Here is a 23,965-nt window from a genome sequence, read left to right as displayed (position 1 = left end):
TATACTACACCACACAGGAGAACTGACAGCTCCTCTATACTACATCACACAGAAGAGCTGACAGATCCTCTATACTACACCACACAGGAGAACTGACAGCTCCTCTATACTACACCACACAGGAGAACTGACAACTCCTCTATACTGCACCACACAGGAGAGCTGACCGCTCCTCTATACTACACCACACAGGAGAGCTGACAGCTCCTCTATACTATACCACACAGGAGAGCTGACAGCTCCTCTATACTACACCACACAGAAGAGCTGACCGCTCCTCTATACTACACCACACAGGAGAACTTACAGCTCCTCTATACTACACCACACAGGAGAACTGACAGCTCCTCTATATTACACCACACAGGAGAACTGACAGACCCTCTATACTACACCACACAGGAGAACTTACAGCTCCTCTATACTACACCACACAGGAGAACTGACAGCTCCTCTATACTACCCCACACAGGAGAGCTGACAGCTCCTCCATGCTACACCACACAGGAGAGCTGACAGATCCTCTTACTACACCACACAGGAGAACTGACAGATACTCTATACTTCACCACACAGGAGAACTGACAGCTCCTCTATACTACACCACACAGGAGAACTGACAGCTCCTCTATATTACACCACTCGGGAGAGCTGACAGATCCTCTATACTACACCACACAGGAGAGCTGACAGATCCTCTATACTACACCACACAGGAGAGCTGAAAGATCATTCTTACTTCACCTCACCATAGAGCTAACCAATCCTCTTTAAGATTTGGATTTTCTCTTTTTTTCCATATGTAAATTTCACATTTGTGAAATCTGAAATAATTTCACTTGCATTCCGTTTTTCTAGTTTTAACATTCTCCATTTTAATTAAAATTTCTCAAATGCTCATATTTTTTTCAGTACATAACTAATTAACACGCAGAAAACATTCAGGTTCATCAGAAAGAAATACCTTCTGCTTATTATGGGGAATGAATTTCATTATATTAATTGGATCTAGAGCCATGATGTGACATGCCTGCTCATTGAGGTACCACAAAATTGGCATTTTTTTTTTTTTCATTTTCCTATATTGATATATTTACATTTTAATTTCAGTAGAGCAATTTCAGAAAAGTCAAATTTTTTGGGGAAATAGTGTTATGTTTTTTAGCTTGTACATTATACTTTTAGCATTACAGTAAAATGTCCATCAAACACCACCATGATTCTTCACAGAGACACACAACTCAATGATGGTCCATCCTTGAACACCATTTTATTTTAACCTAAATAGGTCCCCAATGTTGCCTAAGTAATTTCTTAATATATGTTTATAGTATTCAAAGCTTTTTTACATAGAGCTCAAAATCTCCTGCAAACACAAGACAGGATAACGTTATACCAGGATCGGCCTTAGGTTGGGTGGCGCCCTGTGCGGGACTCTCTATTGCCGCCCCTACACAAACCAAAGCTAAATCACATATATAGACACGCACATACTGGAACATAAATACTGTACATACATAAAGACAGATATTTAGAACTACATGCAAATATATATATCCGCACATTCTGGAATATATATATATATATATATATATATATATATATATATATATACATAAAGGTAAATATATAGACGTACAGACACATATATACACACACACACGCACACACACACACACACACACACACACACACCGGCAGATAAATACACAGACAGGGACATATACAAATACATAAAAGGCACATATATACAAGCACAAAGACACATTCACAAACAAAGCCATAAATACCCACACAGGCACATATATACACAGTGCATATAATGTAGTAGATTTCACATGCAATCCTCTGTAACACCACAGATAACACAGTGATAACGCTCTGATTACAGATAATGTAGTAGATGATACCTGCAGACCTATGTAACAGTGATCCTCAACCACCGGGCCGCAGATCATTTTGTACTGGGCCGCGGTATCTGGTATCTTCCCCGGTGGCCTCAGGGAATTTCAGGCGTAAAACCACACCAAACTGTGGTGCAGTTTTTCGCCCGGAATGCCCGCTGCAGAAAACTGCTGAGCAGGCCTCCTGGGATGACGTTTCATCCCAGGAGACTGCTGCAGCCTGTGATTGGCTGCAGCGGCGGTCACATGGGAAGAAACGTCATCCCAGGAGGCCGTCCCCCTAACATCATCCAGGCTGGCCTCCTGGGATGATGTTTCATCCCATGTGAACGCCGCTCGTCCCAATTCTAACTGCATCTGCATCCTTAGGATGCAGATACAGTTGAATTGAATGCTGGAGGAAGAGTGACGGCTCCTTGCCCCAGCATTCACTCTGCCGTGAGCAGCTCGGCGTAGGCAGGCGCAATGTTTTGACGTCATCGCACCTGTCTGCGCAGAGTCACTCATAGCACAGACCGGAGGAGAAAGATCCTCCACCCATTGTGGGAATGGGGATAGGTAAGTAATTATGTTATTATTTTTTTATTAGGCACATATGGGGGCATTATACTGGGTATGGGAGGGGGGCTGATATGGTGGGATCTATGGGAGCATTTTACTGTATGGGGCAGCTTGGGGAGTATTATACTGTGTGGGGGCAGCTATGGGCAGCATTATACTATGGGGGCATTATACTGTGTGGGGGCAGCTATGGGGAGCATTATACTATGGGGGCATTATACTGTGATGGGGCAGCTGTGGGGATCATATTACTATGGGGGCATTATACTATGGAGTATTATACTGTGTGGCGGCAGATAAGGGCAGCATTATACTATGGGGCATTATACTGTGTGGGGGCAGCTATTGGCAGCATTATACTATGGGGGTATTATACTGTGTGGGAGCAGCTATGGGGAGCATTATACTATTAGGGCATTATACTGTGAGGGGGCAGCTGTGGGGAGCATATTACTATGGGTGCATTATACTATCGGGCATTATACTGTGTGGCAGAAGCTAAGGGCAGCATTATATTATGGGGCATTATACTGTGTGGGGGAAGCTATGGGGAGCATAATACTATGGGGGCGTTATACTATGGGGGCATTATACTGTGTGGGGGAAGCTATGGGGAGCATTATACTGTGAGAGGGGCAGCTATTGGGAGCATTATACTGTGTGTGGGCAGCTATGGGGGGCATGTTACTGTGTGGGGCAAGCCATGGAGGGCATTATACCGTGGAGGCAGCTATGAGGGCATTATACTGTGGGGGCATCCATGGGAATTGTTGGGCAAGTCGGTTGGGCATAGGCGCGGGCTGGGGTCTGGTGGTGTTGGGGAGGGTTAGGGGGGCCCAAGCTGAATTCTTGCACCAGGGCCCATGAGCCTTTAGCTACGCCCCTGCTGCTATTTGTTGGGAGTTTTACCTCCCCATTGAATTCAATGGGGAAAACCTGCAACAAATAAGCAGCGTTTACGCAAATACAATTGACATGCTGCAGAATAAAATTCTGCACCGCAGGTTCATTTCTGTGCGTTTTTTCCGCTCAGTATTTACGCAGTGTGTGGATGAGATTTGTTTTATCTCATCCACTTTGATGCTACTGTATTATGCTGTGGATTTTCCGCAGCATAATACAGGTATTATAATCCAGGTATACGCCGTATATACGCAATGTGTGAACTGACTCTAACATACCATGAACTGACTCTAACATTTTGGACGGAATCAATAGCGCAGTCGACTGTGCTATTGATCTATTGATTCCATCAAAACTATGGAACACTGTCACAACGGTGACAGACGGAAACCATTAGCTAGGTTTCCGTCACAATTGAGTTCAATGGTGAGGGAAACGGAAGCTGAGGTTTCCGTTTGACTTTCCTCTGAGGGGTTAACCCAATGGAAACCTCTGACGGAACCCCTCAGCGGAAACTAACGCTGATGTAAACAGGCCCTAACCTACAGTCCTATGTCACACCACAGATAACACAGTGATAACTCTCTGAGTACAGATAATGTAGTAGATGATAACTATACCCACAGGCACATATAAACCCACACAGAGGCATATATAAATATATGTGTGTTTGTGTGTATATCATGCAGTGCACTTCCAAACCAGAGATACACTTTAAAAATACTATTTCCATTCATTAATTGACATGAAGTGGTTAAAGTTTTATAGATTACCATATATGAAAATGTGGTGTTCCCCTTAAGGGCAGCAGAGTATATAAGGGGCAGCAGAGTATATAAGGGGCAGCAGAGTATATAAGGGGCAGCATTGTATATAAGGGGCAGCAGGGTATATAAGGGGCAGTAGGGTATATAAGGGGCAGCAGAGTATATAAGGGACAACAGAGTATATAAGGGACAACAGAGTATATAAGCGGCAGCAGAGAATATAAGGGACAACAGAGTATATAAGGGACAGCAGGGTATATAAGGGGCAGAAGAGTATATCAGGGGCAGCAGGGTATATAAGGGACAGCAGAGTATATAAGGGGCAGCAGGGTATATAAGGGGCAGCAGGATAAATATATAAGGGGCAGCAGGGTATATGGGGACATCAGGGCATATAGGGACAGCGGGGTATATAGGGGCAGCAGGGTATAGAGGGGGCAGCAGTGTATATAAGGACAGCAGGGTATATAGGGGCAGCAGGGTATATAGGGGCAGCAGGGTATATAGGGGGCAGCACAGATATGTAATGTATGTAGCTGCATCCCAGGTTTGAACATCAAGTGCAGTATTGGGGGTGCAAGCTTTGGTTGTTAAAGCTATGATAGCCAGTGGCACACCCCTTCAGTATTAACAAGGGATAAGCTGTATGCGACTACATAAGGGTGGCCATGACCATGTCCACGCATTACACTGACAGCCAATCAATTTTAATGTGAACTGTGTAATGCTTCATTTGCCATGTGGAGGCGCTGCAGTAAAAATGATCACTTGCTGCTTAGTTCCCCCACAGATTACAGCTGATCGCATCAGTAGATCCTGTGATCTGTTTATCATTAATGAGCCTCATAACAAAAAGCAATTGTCCAAAGCAATTGTCCAAAACAGGGGACAAAAAAATATATATCTTAAAAAATAGTTCTACAGATTCACACTGAACAACCAATTCTTACCATGTCCATAGGTAGATCAAAAAATTAAATACAGGTTTGGCTGAAATTTGACCACTCCCTAGCCACACCCCTGAATTAACAGGGCATGCCTCCAACACAAAATATTAAGATGGAACAAAGAAATAACCAAGCCCTCCCTTCTTTTCTTTTTTTTTTTTTTGGGGGACTTTTACAGTTTAAATATGTTGTTAAACAATAAAGCCAAAGAGTACCCAAATAACAATGCTGTAGAATAGCCCCACCCATAATGGCCCCCTCCTCATTGATACCCCTATAATTCACCTCTGACTGTTGAAAGGAGTTGCTCTTGTTTGGTCAATTTGCCCTATAGGGGCATTTGGTTGTTATAAAGGAAAGTTCCCTGTACCCTCCGCTTTTGAAGATGATTGATTGTATGGTGCACAAGGGCCTGGCAATTAATGGGACCTCTATACCCCCTTCCTTCTGATAGAGATGATGTGTCCTAGTGGAGCAAGATGTCTATGAAACAAATTACTGTCCCCTCTACTGATGACTTTTGACACTCAGTTATAGATCTACTGAGCCTTCCACGTTTAGTACTGTCACCAGCATGGAGATATTACTAGCTCCAGCTTGAGCTTAGGGCATGCTATGACTTTCCCTGCTTATGCATTTCATAGTGTTAAACCTAGGATGACATTTTGCCAATAAAATCAAGGCAGGATAAAAAGTAAAAGTGATATACAAAGGCAGAATCCTCAAAAATACATGTTCAGATGTGAAATAATCATACAAAGTTTTTACTAGAAATAACTGGTTGGTACCATAAGAGCTTCGAGCTGGTTGGAAGGGTAGAGGACGAATATGAATAGACAATTGCACATACTATATACTATATTAAGGGACAAGGATGGGATCGGAAAGCTTTCCTGGTCTTATGGGATGGATCCAATCCCGTCCTTGGCATTAAATATCTCATCCATAATATGGCCGTGTACATGAGTCCTTAGTGTATTTGAATAAATGATATAGACTGATATACAACATAGAGGGGTTAACTGTATTGTCACATATGACTGTCACAGCAGCTTTGTTTATACAGGGGGACACTTAAAAGACGCTCATTGCACATCGCTCGTGGCGGGTTTACATACTTATGTTTCAATGAACACAAAACAGATGTCTTAATAGGAACGTTGGCAGAATTGTATCCAGCTCCATGTCACAGCCTGCTAATGATAAGCGATGAACAAATTTAGCTCCGAAGTTTTGCAGATCGAGAAGCCAATTTGCGATTATTTATGGGTACTTTCATCTGACATGTTTGTGGTTTAGGTTCAGAAAATAATTGGTGATTTATTTCACACATTGTATTCTTTAGAGTTTGGAATTGTCACTTTCTGGTCCATCGGTCCCAAGGGCTTATAGAGGAAGGTAATCAGCTGCTATAATGCGGCCATTATGGTCACAGCCCTGGTTGGTCCCATTATTTTTGCTACTAGTTGTCGATAACCTGTAGAGGTCTCCCCTTCACTAGAGGAACTGTATTGTTAGCAAACTAGGGGGTAAACATGACTTACGGGTCATGCATGGAAAGTACATGGAGGGGGGAAAATACCAGGCCCCTCTGTTTTGGGTATGGGACCATTTTGATCTGTGCTTGGGGGCTCCTACTCTTCTATGTTCCCCACTAATAGGTACCGACTATTCTGCATGTCGCACTGCGTTTAATTTTGGCCCTTTGGCTTTTCTATGAGAAATAGCCAGTTTTCTATAATCTCAAAATTGTCCAACTTTTTGGAACATCTCCTTATACAATACCAAACAATTCTGTCATTATCAGAAGCCCCTTATATATTCTTATACATGGTCTTACTGATAGTTTGATCATTGCATTTGCCGAAATGTCGAATCATGCATGGCTGGTAGAGTTGTGCAAACCAGTGAAAATTTACCTTCTCTGCTTTTCGTCCAAGAGCGAATTTTCTATTTTGGAACGTAATTTGCCAGATATGGGACAATAGAGGCAGATATATGGATCCATTTCACCGTTTCAGCCTCCGTTGACTTATATAGGGCATATTAGTGATAGAAAATTTGCTGTGGCCACTTGGAGATCAATACGATAATAGTTTCCATAGAGTGTGATGGCTATAGTATATTATATTATATCGCAGGCCATGATTACGGGCACGGCCATGTCCATGAGGCCTGACAGCCTTCTCCCATTGACAAGAATAAAGAAGGCTGCAATACCCGCTACATCTGTGTCGGCGATTCACGGTGCGCAAGTAGAAATAAAGAGGCGTTGCACCCCCTTCAAAACAGTAGATCGGTGTGGGTCCCGGCAGTTGGATCCCAACCCATCAGCTATTAATGTCCTATCCTGAGGATAGGCCATACATTTTTAGGAACTGGATAACCCCTTTAACGGAAACAGCCGGGTACATCGCCCGTCAGTCTTATAGACATGGAATGGAGTGGCAGCACGCATGCTCGTCCGCCGCTCTATTCAAGCTCCTCCTCACTGTGCGGCTGCAGTGTGGAGGATCTGGTGGTTTGGGACCCCCATTCTCGCAATTGGTATGGGTCCCCGCATTAGGGTTTCCAGAATCAGAAAATTATCACCTTTGATTAGTTGATCATTTGTGATCTGGGAATACCCCTTTGATTGCCATCTATTATATAAGTGTTTATTATAGCTGGGGCTGTTTATATAAATAACCAAAATGTTTTCCATTTGGCCAGGATGAAAAATGCTCATATTGGACTGTAGTGACAGACTCTGCTCAGGAGAAGGTAAAGAAACCAATAACCCATTTTGCCTGATTGACTGATTCTAAGTCCACAAAGGGGAAAGTCAGCCGAAACCTTCTGGTCGATGTGATCTCGGACCACCACTGATTTCCAAAACTAACGCTCAAATGTCAAACCAATTTCGCAATTCTCCAAAATTTCCGTTACTGGAAATCTGACACGACCTTCTAAGCAAAGACCATCTAAATAAATGAGAGCACCCTACAAAGCCCGTATCATTCTAGTAATAAGTGGTGGTCGGGATCACAGACTACTTCGATGCCATCCTATCACATATGTCTATGACATATAAGAAGATAATTTGACCTGGATTTCTCTATTAACTCCTTTTCATGGCGCTGCATCAGAATGAATAAGCGGCGCCGTGAAGAGGAAAGACTCCATATTCTCAGCTACCTCCAGTAGCTGAGGGTTTGGAACAGAGCCAGAGGCATGACCTAGCAGGTGCCTGTCAGTTTTACACTGACGGACAATAATACACTGCAATACAGAAGTATTGCAGTGTATTATAAAAGCGATCAAACGATCGCATAGTAAAGTCCCCTAGTGGGACTAATAAAAAAAGTTATCAAAAAGTTTAATAAAGTTAAAGAAATAAATAAAAAACCCAAAGAAAAAAATGCTTTTTCCCTTACAAAAGGCTTTATTCTGAAAAAATAAATAAAAAAGAGTTACACTTGTGTATACATCTTGCTATATTTCTTGGTGATTGTATTGAAGATGATTACAGGTTGGCCAACTGGACCCTTATTCCTATTGTTTGACACCATCACAAAGTATCATCTCCTAGGATGGTCGTTATGGTGGCATGAGCTCCCAACTGGAAACGATTCCGCATTGATTTTTTTTTGTATTGGGGCCTCCTCCATTGTGTTTGCGCCCTTAGGACAATTTTTTATCGAATTCCGGATACTTTATTTTCAAAAAAGATCAATGATCTATCTAGAAAGAGGGCACGATGCTCAACATGAACAGTGAGGTTCTGCATAGCGCAGGTCTTCAGTTTATTCAGTTCTTGTGAATGTATTTATCGGTCTCCTACAAATTGTACTACGGAGGTTAAAAACAACAGCACAATTATAAGCAGCTGACAAAGCAATTTGCAGTATTAATAGTTTTTTAAGAGAAAGGGCAATTTGCTGTTTCCACCTTTCGTAGACTTAGTTTAACCTATAATCTGAGTCTTGAAAAAAAATTCAAAACCGTTTCGAAACATTCAAACTAAGACTTTTAACTTTTATTTATTTTTCTAAATCAATTTGAGACCTTTTTGGATATTTTTTTACTATGTAGATAAAGATAAAGTATCTAGGCTATAAAACGGCAAAGTTATAATCAATGTTCAAGCAAAAAATTAAGAAAGGTTGTCACTGTAGAGTGTTATTATCAAAACGACCATGGTCTCGGCTATAGCTAATAACCTGTGTCTTCTTATAGTCTACTCAGTATTGGAACATGAATGAGTATCTGTGTATAATACAATGCAGCACCATTTATTACATGTATATTAATTATTGTAAATTACAGAAATTCTACAAATGCTAATAATGCAGAACAGCCAGGGGGATGTCAATCAAGATCTGGGGTGGGGGGGGGGGGGGGGGGGGCGCCATTTAAATTTTCCCTTAGGGAGCATAAAAGATAGAATCAGCGCTGATGATAACAAAGATTACAATGAAATCATAGGGGACGTGTTCTGAATAGATGGAGGGGTCTTCAGGATCATCTCCTCTGGTGGGACTAAGGAACACCAGTCCAACGCTTGTTAGACACCCCCTCCTCCGAGAGGAAAGCACGCAATGTTTTGAAAGCCTTTCTGTGATTTGCCTTAAATTGCGATGGTTCTGAAAGTTTTTGTTAGGACTCCTTCAGAAGTTAATATAATTTCCTGAGATTTATGTGACAAAACTCTGGTAGATTATATACGTCACAGCTGGAGGTCATTAGAAATGAAGACAAGGAATAGCTTTCATCATGGAGTCAGTGAAAGGAGATGAACAGTCAAATGCATCATTTTCTTAAAGCAGGTATTTTTATTTACCCTCAATGCAGATCCATCTATTCACCAGGAGTATCACAATAATGCTTCCTTTTTCGACTTTATAATAAATATATGGGATCCCTTAAAAAGTAAAGTCCAGTCGGCAAACATACATTATTTATAAACTCAAGCAATGTGTAAATCAGTATTCTAAGACGGCAAAAAAACAAATTGGAAGAAAACAAAAACACACATAGTAGGGCCGAGTTTGTCTTATGTAGCTATGTGGTTTTTCATCGGGCTGCAGGAGCACCTACTGATATTGAGATGCACAAAGAATGTAATTCCAGAGTTAAATAACACATTTGTATGGGATGTGTGTTCAGGAGAAATTATACAAATCCATTTTCAATAACAGCAAGTGTCACGATCTGTGGGTATGTGGACCCACTGGGCCATACCGCCGTAGCGGGATAGCAGCTATCCAAACAGTGTACCAAGTCAATGTATGTATAGTCCAAGCACAAGGGTACCTGTAGCAGTTCAGACAGTAGTAATGGCTAGGCTCAGATGGGACCTTGGCAGCAGATACCAGGCGTGGTGCAACACAGCAGGCGAGACCGATGGCACAACACGACTCCAACTTTCTAAGGCACAGGAACAACGGTAGCACGGGATACAGGATACAGGTAGCAGGTATGGGAACACAGGGAACAGGATAACACTAAGGGACCATATGCAAGACTAAACACAACAATGCTCAGGCAATGAGTGAAAGGGCAGAGCCCATTTTATAGTCCAGGGTGATCATGGGTTAATTGCTGATTATTTTCATGTGCGTCCACTGGCCCTTTAAGGCCGGGCACAAGCGTGCGCGCGCACCCTACGGGACACAGCAGAGCTGTGGCCATCGGGGGTGAGTAATCCCGACGGTCCGCGGCCGTGGACGCTACAGCAAGTTTGCATTTCTGAAGATTACGATCCTATAGGGGGGTTGAGTGAGGCTTCCATAATGACAAATTCCTTCATGGTACCAAATCTTATATATTATTGCATGAGTTATGTCATGTATATTTTAATTCTATTTATTATAGCTATTAAGGGGTTAACATATAAATAAAAACAAAAGGGGAGGTGAGTAAACCCCTGGGGACCAGTAAAAAATTTCCTGACTTTCCTAGAAAACCATAGCCTGGACTATCAAGGAAGGACATCAGGTGTAATGCAGTAAGGAGAAGTTTGAAGGAAGGGACAAAAGAAAGGATAGAGAAAGAATGGAAAGAAGGAAGGATAGGTGTAGGGATGGAAAGAAAAATAAAGGGACAAGTGTTATAAAGAAAAAAACAAGAATGGAAGGACAGGTGTAATTAAGGAAAGAAGACAGGTATATGGAAAGAAAGAAGAAAGACAGGTGTACAGAAGGAAAAAAGAAGGAAGGAAAGAAAGGCAGAAAAAAGGAAAGACAGGTGTAAGGAAAGAACCATAAAAAGGACAGGTATGAGGAAGGAAAAAAAGAATTGAAGGACAGGTGTACGGAAGGAAAAAAAAGAATGGAAGGACAGGTGTAAGGAAGGTAAAAAGGACAGGTTTATGGAAGAAAAAAGAAGGAAGGAAAGCAAGACAGGAAAAAGGAAGGACAGGTGTAAGGAAGAAAAAAACGAATGGAAGGACAGGTGTAAGGAAGGAAAGAAAGAAGGACAGGTGTATTCAGGAAACAAAGAAGGGAGGGAAGTAGGACAGATACAGGAAAGACAGGTGTAAGGAAGGAAAAAAAAGAAAGGAAGGATAGGTGTAAGAAAGGAAATGAAGGACAGTGTGTATGGAAAAAAAACGAGGTAGGGAAGAAGGGCAGAAGAAAGGAAAAACAGGTGTGAGGAAGGAAAAAAAGAAAGGAAGGATAGGTGTAAAGCAGGAAAGAAGGGCAGGTGTATGGAAGAAAAAACGAGGGAGGGAAGAAGGGCAGAAGAAAGGAAAGACAGGTGTAAGGAAAGAACCATAAAAAGGACAGGTATGAGGAAGGAAAAAAAGAATTGAAGGACAGGTGTACGGAAGGAAAAAAAAGAATGGAAGGACAGGTGTAAGGAAGGAAAAAGACAGGTTTATGGAAGAAAAAAGAAGGAAGGAAAGCAAGACAGGAAAAAGGAAGGACAGGTGTAAGGAAGAAAAAAACGAATGGAAGGACAGGTGTAAGGAAGGAAAGAAAGAAGGACAGGTGTATGGAGGAAACAAAGAAGGGAGGGAAGTAGGACAGATAAAGGAAAGACAGGTGTAAGGAAGGAAAAAAAGTAAAGGAAGGATAGGTGTAAGAAAGGAAATGAAGGACAGTGTGTATGGAAAAAAAAACGAGGTAGGGAAGAAGGGCAGAAGAAAGGAAAGACAGGTGTGAGGAAGGAAAAAAAGAAAGGAAGGATAGGTGTAAAGCAGGAAAGAAGGACAGGTGTATGGAAGAAAAAACGAGGGAGGGAAGAAGGGCAGAAGAAAGGAAAGACAGGTGTAAGGAAGGAAAAAAAGAAGGACATGTGTAATGAAAGGAAAGAATAAAATATTAAAGTTCATGTGCGCAGAAGGAAAGAAGGACAAGTGTAAGGAAGGAAAAAACAAGGGAGAGAAGAACGCAAAAGGAGGAAAGACAGGTGTAAGGAAGGAAAAAAAAGAAGGGAGGGAGGACAGAGAGAAGGAAGAGCAGGTGTAAAGAAGGAAAACAGAAGGGAAGGATAAGTGTAAAGAGGGAAGGAGGAAGGACAAGTGTAAGAAGAGAAGGAAGAAGGAGAGGTTTAAGAAGAGAAGGAGGAAGGACAGGTGTAAGAAGAGAAGGAAGAAGGACAGGTGTAAGAAGAGAAGGAGGAAGGACAGGTGTAAGAAGAGAAAGAGGAAGGACAGGTGTAAGAAGGGAAGGAAGAAGGGGGAAGGACAGGTGTAAGAAGAGAAGGAGGAAGGACAGGTGTAAAAAGAGAAGGAGGAAGGACAGGTGTAAGAAGAGAAGGAAGAAGGACAGGTGTAAGAAGAGAAGGAAGAAGGAGGAAGGACGTGTAAGAAGAGAAGGAAGAGGGAGGAAGGACAGGTGTAAGAAGGGCAGGAAGAAGGGGGAAGGACAGGTGTAAGAAGAGAAGGAGGAAGGACAGGTGCAAAAAGAGAAGGAGGAAGGACAGGTGTAAGAAGAGATGGAAGGAGGAAGGACAGGTGTAAGAAGGGCAGGAAGAAGGGGGAAGGACAGGTGTAAGCAGAGAAGGAAGAAGGAGGAAGGACGTGTAAGAAGAGAAGGAAGAGGGAGGAAGGACAGGTGTAAGGAAGGAAAAAAAAAAGAAGGAAAGACAGGCAGTAAGGCAGCAGGGAAGGGTGAAAGGAAAGGAACATGGTATGACAGAAAGAAGGAAGAAAGGATGGAAGGAAGTTCAAGTGTAAAGAAAGAAAATGACATGAGAATGTTCAGAACTCAAATGTAAATAAATATCTGTGTCACATATAATTGGCTCTATAATTGTATTCATTTTAAGATATGGCCAATGATAGAGACTGATACATAAAAGGGGGATACAATCTTTAGTTCAACTTAAAGGGCATTCACAGCCTAATTAATTTTCTAAACGATCACATAGTCATGATATTGGTTTGTATCCTTGAGGTTAGACCCACACTGATGCTCGTTTTCAGCACCCAAGCCATTAGTGTCAACTCTAGGTTTGTCTACAGCATGATTATGTACTTCCACTTCATTAGCTGGCTCCGCATTCTCACAAGTTATCACATACATTAGATGACATGTTTTCTTCTGATTATCATATACACCGATCAGCCATAATATTAAAACCCTCTGCCTAACATTGTGTGGATCGCCCTCATGCTGCCAAAACCACTCTGACCCATCGAAGCATGGACTCCACAAGATCTCTGAAGGTTCCTGTGGTTTCAGGCGCCAAGACGTTAGCAGCAGATCCTTTAAGTCCTTTAAGATGTGAGGTGCGGCCTCCATGAATCGGACTTGTTTTTCCAACACATCCCACAGATGATCGATTGGATTGAGATCTGGGGAGTTTAGAGATAAGTCAGCACCTTTATCATGTTCCCCAAACTATTCCTGAATAATGTCTGCAGTGTGGTGGGGGCATTATCCTGCTGAAAGAGGGCACTGCCAATAGGGAATACCGCTGCCATGAAGGCATGAACTTGGTCTGCAGCAGTGTTTAGGTAGGTGGTACGTGTGACACATCCACATGAATGTCAGGACCCAAGATTACCCAGCAGAACATTGCCCAGAACATCACACTGACTCTGTCGGCTTGTCTTCTTCCCATAGTGCATCCTGGTGCCATCTCTACAGGTAAGTGACGCACACGCACTAGGCCAACCACATGATGTAACGGAAAACGCGATTCATCAGACCAGGCCGCCTTCTTCCATTGCTCCACGGTCCAGTTCCGATGCTCAGCATGGGCCCTCTGACTGGTTTGTGGCTACGCAGCCCCATACCCACTTTTCTGTCATAGCCAGCAGTAACTTTTTCAGCAATTTGTGCTACAGTAGCACTTTGTGGGATTAGACCAGATCCAAGGATTTTGGTACTAACCCCTTTACTACCCTATACCACTAAGGACCCTGGCATTTATGCAATCCTCCGGCCCCAGGACAAAATTTTAAATGGGTGGGGGGGGGGGGTATACAGAGCTATATTACTTGGTGCCCTCCAGTTTTGCCCCTCTTCTGTGGATCCGCCTCTTTGGGGTCCCCTCTGTGTGCACAAAAATGGCCGCAGCGCTCACAGACTAAGTCTAAGACACTCCCTTTGTTCTCGGATAGGCCAGAACTGCTCACGTGATCAACTCTGACCAATCTGAGAACAAAGGGAGTGTCTTAGACTCAGTCTGTGAAGCGCTGTGGCCATTTTGGGAAGACACAGAGGGGACAACAAAACAGTGGATCCACGGCAGAGGGGCGCAACTGGAGGGCACCAGGCAATATTACTCCATGTATGCCGTAATATTTAAAATGTTGTTGCAGGATCGGAGGGTCGCTTTAAGCCCCTCATTACTTAAAACCACCGTGAAATTTGACATCAACCTGATCAATACCCTTATTCTACTCAAATACTAACCTAGACCCCCAAGGATATTACTACCCCTGCACCCCAAAGGCCACCAGATAGGCGACATTTACTTTTGTCGGGGCCCAGTATTTATAAGGAACGCCCTAATTTATCTGATTACTGTATGTGATTATCTGGACACCACGTGGTACTGTGTATGAGGTTACTGCTTCTTTCTTACTTCCTTCCTGTAGTGAAAAACAGATTCTCAGCCCTCGAACCTGCGATCACATACCCGTACTTTTAGACAAATTTGCAGGCATACAGTATCGGTACATGAATGAGGCTGTACTGCCCCTTTAAGAGCTGACTACATTCTCAGTCCATCACAAGGTATCAGATACATTAGATGATATGTTTTCTCATCATAGGAGATGTTTCTGTCTCGCCGAGCTCCACTGCGCAGGATAAACGGTCCTACGTATAAAAGTACTACTTTCTCCCAGCTTCATCCGTTCCATATTGGGAGTGACATCATCGCTGTGTCACTTATAGAGCTCTTGACTTTCTATAAATAGGGTTCATGTCCTCCTGAGGTTATCTATAATATACATAAATATTCACATCGCCGGCTCGAGTGCTGAAAAACCGTTCATCATCAGCAGCTGCAGCATTTCCACAATTATTTTGGGATATGGGCATCCATGAGGGTGAAGGTGGCATCTCAGTGCCCCGGTGAACAAGCTGCCGGCAGGTCGCACATGTACTTAGTGAATATCTGTACATACAATACATAACCACATGTCAGCGGTTTATATAGATTCACACAAGTAACAATGAAATCAAGTCCTGACTGACAACTGAACGTGGGCGGAAAACTGGCAGAAATTTAGAAATGCAAAAATTTGCAAAAGCCACTTAGGGACTTGGTGGGAAAGTGACACGACTAGATAAAGTAGCAGAATCTTACGTTGATGCAGAGATGTTTAGGAAAATATTTCCTTTTTAGTGCTAAATATCACTTCTACTTGGGAATATAATGTTCTTGTAATTATTTATAGTGTTATGCATTCAGATGAAGAAGAGTTGAGTGCGTCAGGTGTAGCAGAGCTGAGCCATTTTACATGCTTCTTATGTTAGTGCGTTACATGTTGTTTTGCATAGGAGTAGCTATAGGGGGCGAAGAGGTTACCTGGGCCCTGGGGCCTTAGGGGTCCTAAGGGCTTGAGTATTTTAAATAACACATAGTAGGTGGGGGAAGGGGCTTTTACATATTTTACATTCAAATCCAGTAGTCTCAAGTTGCACCTCATAAAGCATTGGGAACACAGTTAAATAACTGGTGTTTTTGCTAGTGTTACGCAAAATGGAACAGCGCTACAGATAGAGCAGAGTTTAGTGTGTTTGGTGTAGTAGAGCCGAGATTTTCATTTTGTCCTGACGATATCATGATCTATTTTATGTGGCTCTTTATAGAATTACAGGTAAATTTATTCCGTTATCTTAACTCAGCAGATTATCAAGATGCACAACAAAACAGATGTAGCAGAGCTGAATGTTACAATTAAGGCTGGATTCACACGAGCACATTACGTCCGTAATGGATGGAACGTATTTCGGCCGCTAACGCCCTCAGTTAAGATAATTTAGTAGCTTTACCGGCCGTCCTATGTAGAGATGAAGTGAACTTGCAACTTACTATGTCGGAGCTATATTTGCCCCAATTTAAACAATGGAGGCTTAAAGGCGGATTTCTATTAAAGTCTTCATCGTTTTAAATCAGATCAGCTGATCTTTATTCTTATGGAAAATCACAATTGATATCACAATGAGTTGTACCAAATGATAAACTCAGCTACATTAATCAGCCCAGCTCTGCTACATCTGAAGACCAAAATGTTAATAGGAAACTTCTTAGGGAACAGTTGCCTGATACAGATGTGTCCACCCTTACCTTTGCTTACATTCAGATAAGGATTCCAATTTCAAAATTCAATATCGCGACATGCTATCAAAACCCTTGACAGGCTGCAATTCAAATGACAAGCACTGGGTGGACACACATAGACACATACTGTATATCATAGACACCTTGTGACGGAGTATCGCAAAATCATCTCAGCTGGTCATCTCGGGCCACACATCTCAGGGTATGTGGTTGAGAGCAAAGGTAAGTTGCGACACATCTCTATGTTGGTTTTACTCTGCTGATAGTCTACAAGTGGTAGCAATGCCAATGTAGAGCATGGCAGTCGTGCTTCATGTTCCCTAAATAGGCTGTATAACAAGGAGACACAAGCAGTGAGTGTAGAGTCGAACTGAACTGCAGAATCAGTGCCAGTCAGCTGCTGCCAAGGCCAAGAAGATCATGGGATGACTCAAAAGGAGCAATGATGTAAAAAAATTTTTTTACCTCCATATAAATCGCTAGTCAGAGCAATCATGTACAAGACATAGCAGAGCTGGTTCAGCGGTGAGCTACAAAAGTACTGACTGGAATGGGTGGATTGCAGTATCCGGAGTAGAATACATATATTAGGTTTGCTATTTTTCCAATATGCGAGTGCTTTCAGTTTGCATATTCTCCAACAACCCAATGAATAATGAGAATAGGTGTCAATGCGGCTTGAAACGCGTCGGTATACCAGTGATTTTACCACGTGACTAAAAAAAACAAAAAACGGTACGATTTCCATGTAGCCAGTGGTGCTGCTTTCAAAAAAATTAATGTGGTAGATGATTCTGACTTTTCCATGCACATATTGCCCTGGTAGTTTTCATACCTATAGACACAGTACTGCCAGATATTTGTGCCAACCACTGATCTTGCTTCATTTACTGCACTTTGCTAGTCTATGGCAGGACATGCTGGAACCTGCAGTTACAACACAGTAAGTTTAATGTTGTATTCCTAATATACAATTCTGTATGACATAATCAAACTTAAAGGTGTGGTCTGGTTTAGGAAACCCATTGTCAACTACCCAAATGGGGTATTCAGAGTTAATATGGGGGAGGTCCTCATTCATCTACACCAATTAGCCAGACTGGACACCAGCTACAAAAAGCGTTTCTACTTCTGGAGGACCCGGCCCATCCATTCATCATCCTGTGCATACAGTCCATTCATTTTAATGAGAATAGTGTAATGCTTCATTTCTCCAGTGGTGGCACTGTAGGGGAATTAAACACCTGCATCACAGATTACAGATAATCGCAGGGGTCAAGGTGATCAGCTTTTCTTTGGGGACAGTTCTAACAAAAAAGGATTGTCCAAAGTGGTCAGCCCTTAAGGGCAAAGCCCCACGTGGCGGAATTGCTCCGGACACTCCGCAGCGTTAATCCGCAGCGGACCCGTTTCTCCATTGCCTTCCTCTTCTTTTCAGTAGGCTTCGTTTAGGCGAGGTGGAAAATTCCGCTGCGGAGCATAGGCTGCGGTGCGGAATTTGGTGTCCGCAGCATACAATGGATGTTGCGGACCAGTGGCGGACTGGTTGCGGACTCATTGCGGAAGTTCTCCATTGACTTCAATGGAGATTCTGAATTCCGCAATGAAGTCCGCAGATGTCATGTACATGTTATGTGTGCTGCGGAGCATATTGCTTTTTTAACATGACATTTCTTCATTCTGGCTGGACCTATGTATTTCTAGTTCTACAGCCAGACTGAGGAAGTCAATGGGGCTCCCGTAATTACGGGTGACTACGTGTGTGCACCCGTAATTACGGGAGCGTTGCTAGGAGACGTCAGTAAATAGTCACTGTCCAGGGTGCTGAAAGAGTTAAGCGATCGGCAGTAACTGTTTCAGCACCCTGGACAGTGACTACCGATCACAATATACAGCAACCTGTAAAAAAAATAGAAGTTCATACTTACCGAGAACTCCCTGCTTCTTCCTCCAGTCCGGCCTCCCAAGATGACGTTTCAGTCTAAGTGACGGCTGCAGCCAATCACAGGCCAATCACAGGCTGCAGCCAATCACAGGCCAATCACAGGCTGCAGCCAATCACAGGCCAATCACAGGCTGCAGCGGTCACATGGACTGCCGCGTCATCCAGGGAGGTCGGGCTGGATGGCGAAAGAGGGGCGCGTCACCAAGACAACGGCCGGTAAGTATGAAATTCTTTTACTTTCACTAGGGAAAGTGCTGTCCCTTCTCTCTATCCTGCACTGATAGAGAGAAGGGAAGTACTTCCACCGCAATACGCAGCAGCCAGTCCGCATCAATTTACTGCACATTTTGGGTAGATCCGCCACAGAATCTGCAACGCAGTTTCTGTGCGGCATTGATGCGGACAGTTGCGGAGGAAATCGCCACGTGGGGCCATGCCCTAAAACTATGCATACAAAAAACTACAGAAGGTAAATTTCAACAAGTTCACCTTTAAATACCTCAATTAATTTTCTTAGTGTGAGCTCTCTGGGGATATCCCCTATATAGAAATACCCATTATCTGATTTTTCAGAAAATAATTTTTACATCTCCAGATTTTAATTAACGTCCAGCACTCTACTCTCTTTGCACCTGTGCTGGAATATCAAACAGTGTGTATTATTTGATTAAACATAGATTCTTATCGAGGCAGCAACTCCAGGGAAGTGGAACACCTGTTTGCAGTAATATAACTCCTTAATATCTTCCAAGTGCTCTGGGTGATGGCAAATACAGCAATCAAATGCATAGCCAAGGCTTAGATGTTTAAGAAGCTCATTAATATAAAGATGTAGCAGAGCTGAGTTTGCCATCAGACTGTTTCTTGTGGACTCTTTGATCACTAAGATCGCTTAGTAAGTTTACCTACAGTCCTGTATAAGCCCATAACAAACCCTGACCCCATAAATTGTACCAATTGATAATCTCATCTCTAATAAATTTACAAACTCAACACTGCTACATCGTTTTCTGAAAGGCTACGCCGACCTTTGAAACTATTTTTTTTATTGCTCCAATTCCTCTAAAGTAAAAAAAAATGTAGCAACGTGTTGGAGAGATGGATGGGAATATGGCTGCAGGATCAGACTACACAGGGCTTGTTTGTAGTCTGTTACTATGGAGACACATAGGTCTGCATAGGAGCTCTAAGCACAAAAAGGTAGAACATTTTTCATCAAATGTTTTTACAAAAATTGGTTGCATAAACAGACATATCCTTTAAGCAACTATAAATCCTGAATATATTTCCCTGTATCAGAAGTTATATAATGGGCTTGATACATAGTGTGGCGCACTGACTGTAGTGTTGCAGTGAGCATGAATGGGTTAAAAAAGCAGCTTTAAAGAGACCTGTTTGGTGTAAGATATCAATTTCCTTCTTTCTAAGTGTCCTAGGTGACTACAACCCCAATTATCCAACACTGTTCTTGCCTTTAATGGATTATATCCCATATAATGTAATAAAATAACATGCTCTGGTATCTAGGCAGCGACCCAAGGTGGCGAGAAGTTCTTAGTCTCTTCCTTAACACACTTATACCTTAGAACATGGCACCTGCTATAACTGTAAGACCTCTGCTTATCACATATCCCCTGCTTCATCACATGGTTTTTGCCTCATTACATAGTCCCTACTTTAACACACAGGACCTTCCATAACAAATAGTACCTGCCCCAACTCATAGTTCCTACTTACACAGAATCAACTCATAGTCCCTACTTACACAAAACATGTCATAACACATAGTCCCTGCCTCAACTCATAGTCCCTACATACACAGAACCTGCCATAACACAAAGTCCCTCCCTTACAACATAGTCCCTGCCTCATCACATAGCCACTTGCCTTATCAGATAGCCACTACTTTAACACACAGGACCGGCCATAACTTACAGTCTCAGCATGAAAACATGGTTCCTACTTTAACACATAGTCCGTACCTCAACACATAGAACCTACTTGATCACAAGGCATTTACCATAACACATAGTCCCTGCCTTGATATATAGTCCCTGTCTCTACGTATTTTATAGTCTTAGCATGTAATGAATGTCCTATCACATGGTCCTGCTTTATTACATCACTCATGACTTATCCCATAACGCCTGCATTATTATATAATCCCTGCCTTAATACACAGACACTATTACAGCCTAGTGTTATATAAGGAGTATAATACAGACTAGTTGTGTATATAAAGAATATTACAGACTGTTATACACAGATTATATTACAGACTAGTGTTATATAAAGAGTACATTACAGACTAGTGTTATACACAGAGGATATTACAGACTAGTGTTATACACAGAGGATGTAACGTATTAGTGTTATACACAGAGGATATTACAGACTAGTGTTATATACAGATGATATTACAGACTAGTGTTATATAAAGAGTATATTACAGACCAGTGTTATACACAGAGGATATTACAGACTAGTGTTATATATAGAGGATATTACAGACCAGTGTTATATATAGAGGATATTACAGACCAGTGTTATATACAGAGAATATTACAGACTAGTGTTATATATAGAGGATATTACAGACCAGTGTTATACACAGAGGATATTACAGACCAGTGTTATATATAGAGGATATTACAGACCAGTGTTATATATAGAGGATATTACAGACTAATTGTATATGCAGATAATATTACAGACCAGTGTTATGCACAGAAGATATTACAAACTGGTGTTATATACAGATAATATTACAGACCATTGTTATATACAGATAATATTACAGACTAGTGTTATATACAGAGGATATTGCAAACTAGTGTTATACACAGAGGATATTACAGACTAGTGTTATATATAGAGGATATTACAGACCAGTGTTATACACAGAGGATATTACAGACCAGTGTTATATATAGAGGATATTACAGACCAGTGTTATATATAGAGGATATTACAGACTAATTGTATATGCAGATAATATTACAGACCAGTGTTATGCACAGAAGATATTACAAACTGGTGTTATATACAGATAATATTACAGACCATTGTTATATACAGATAATATTACAGACTAGTGTTATATACAGAGGATATTGCAAACTAGTGTTATACACAGAGGATATTACAGACTAGTGTTATACACAGAGGATATTACAGACTAGTGTTATACACAGAGGATATTACAGACTAGTGTTATACACAGAGGATATTACAGACTAGTGTTATATACAGATGATATTACAGACTAGTGTTATACACAGAGGATATTACAGACCAGTATTATATACAGAGGGTATTACAGACCAGTATTATATACACAGGACATTACAGACCAGTGTTATACACAGAGGATATTACAGACCAGTGTTATATACAGAGGGTATTACAGACTAGTGTTATATACAGAGGGTATTACAGACTAGTGTTATATACAGAGGATATTACAGACCAGTGTTACATACAGAGGGTATTACAGACTAGTGTTATATACAGAGGGTATTACAGACTAGTGTTATATACAGAGGGTATTACAGACTAGTGTTATATACACAGGACATTACAGACCAGTGTTATATACAGAGGGTATTACAGACTAGTGTTATATACACAGGGCATTACAGACCAGTGTTATACACAGAGGATATTACAGACCAGTGTTATATACACAGGGCATTACAGACTAGTGTTATACACAGAGGATATTACAGACTAGTGTTATACACAGATAATATTACAGACTAGTGTTATATACAGAGGATATTACAGACCAGTGTTATGCACAAAGGATATTGCAGACTAGTGTTATATACAGAGAATATTACAGACTAGTGTTATATACAGAGAATATTACTGACTAGTGTTATATACAGAGAATATTACTGACCAGTGTTATATACAGAGAATATTACTGACCAGTGTTATATACAGAGAATATTACTGACCAGTGTTATATACAGAGAATATTACTGACCAGTGTTATATACAGAGAATATTACTGACCAGTGTCATACACAGATTATTACTGACCAGTGTTATATACAGAGGGCATTACAGACTAGTGTTATATACAGAGAATATTACAGACTAGTGTTATATACAGAGGGCATTACAGACTAGTGTTATATACAGAGAATATTACAGACTAGTGTTATATACAGAGAATATTACTGACCAGTGTTATATACAGAGAATATTACTGACCAGTGTCATACACAGATTATTACTAACCAGTGTCATACACAGATTATTACAGACCAGTGTCCTACACAGATTATTACAGACTAGTATTTTGCACATAATCTGGAAGGGTTAATAAATCTCACCTGAATTTCTCAGCTTCCTGTTGTTCAGGACAGAGATGATGACCAGCAGGCTCCCCAGTATATCCACTACGGTTGTGAGGATCAGCACGCTGGACAGCGCCGTCACCAGCCCGGCAGCCCTGGGCGCAGCCGCCTCCAGCAGCTCTCCCCTCTCCAGAGCGCAACAGTTCCTGGATAATGACGCATTGTGGAGCATCTCTAGCGCTGTCCCTGCCTTCCCTCTCATCTCACATCCCTAGTACTGAACGCAGGGCGCTAAACAGGCGCAAGAGATGAAGTTCTGCGCTCCCCACCTGTGCCAAGTGTGAACAGGTAGCAGGATCCTGGCGCACACCAGCAAGGTAACCATGGATGAGGAGAGGGGGCACATGTTTAAATGATCAGCTGACAAGTTGGGGAGGGGGTGGCTCCTGGTTTTAGTATTCAGGGGGTAATAATGATCTGGATGGATGAGGAGTGAAAAGTGTAAAATCATCTCAATTCACCGCAAGACAAGGAGGATGACAGAAATGCAGACTCAAGGGAGTCCAACGTGAAGGAGGGAGTGCAGGGACGATCCACCCTGGTAGGGAATACTGACAGTCACATACAAGTGCAGGCAGCTGGACTACGGAGTATCCTCAGCACTACAGGTGTAGCAGAGCCGAGTATGTCATATGGAGCAACTCATTTCCGTGCTGGTTATCCATAGGACTGTGATTACTCCTACTGAGTAATGTAGTTCAGCAAGTTATGGCTGTATGTAAAATAAAATAAAAACTCACTAACAAAATCAGCTCTGCTACATCTCCACATCCCCAAAAAAAGGAGGGACAACAACAAGTAACCCTCTCCCTTTTTAGATCTATTTTGCAATTGCATTGAA

The 23,965-nt window shown here is 41.9% G+C and overlaps 1 protein-coding gene across 1 annotated transcript in view; it reads right to left on the bottom strand.

Moving 5' to 3' along the window:
- Window positions 1–23,632, bottom strand: part of MTNR1B (melatonin receptor 1B) — a 165,976-nt gene extending 142,344 nt beyond the window's left edge. Inside the window, exon 1 of the mRNA XM_075851467.1 lies at window positions 23,101–23,632. Within this exon, the coding sequence (XP_075707582.1) occupies window positions 23,101–23,326 (226 nt within the window). The 5' untranslated portion in view covers window positions 23,327–23,632. The remainder of the gene's footprint in view (window positions 1–23,100) is intronic.
- Window positions 23,633–23,965: the final 333 nt, after the last annotated feature.

This window comes from Rhinoderma darwinii, chromosome 2 (genome assembly GCF_050947455.1).
Source record: "Rhinoderma darwinii isolate aRhiDar2 chromosome 2, aRhiDar2.hap1, whole genome shotgun sequence".
NCBI lineage: Eukaryota > Metazoa > Chordata > Amphibia > Anura > Rhinodermatidae > Rhinoderma > Rhinoderma darwinii.
This window is presented reverse-complemented; position numbering and strand designations above follow the sequence as displayed.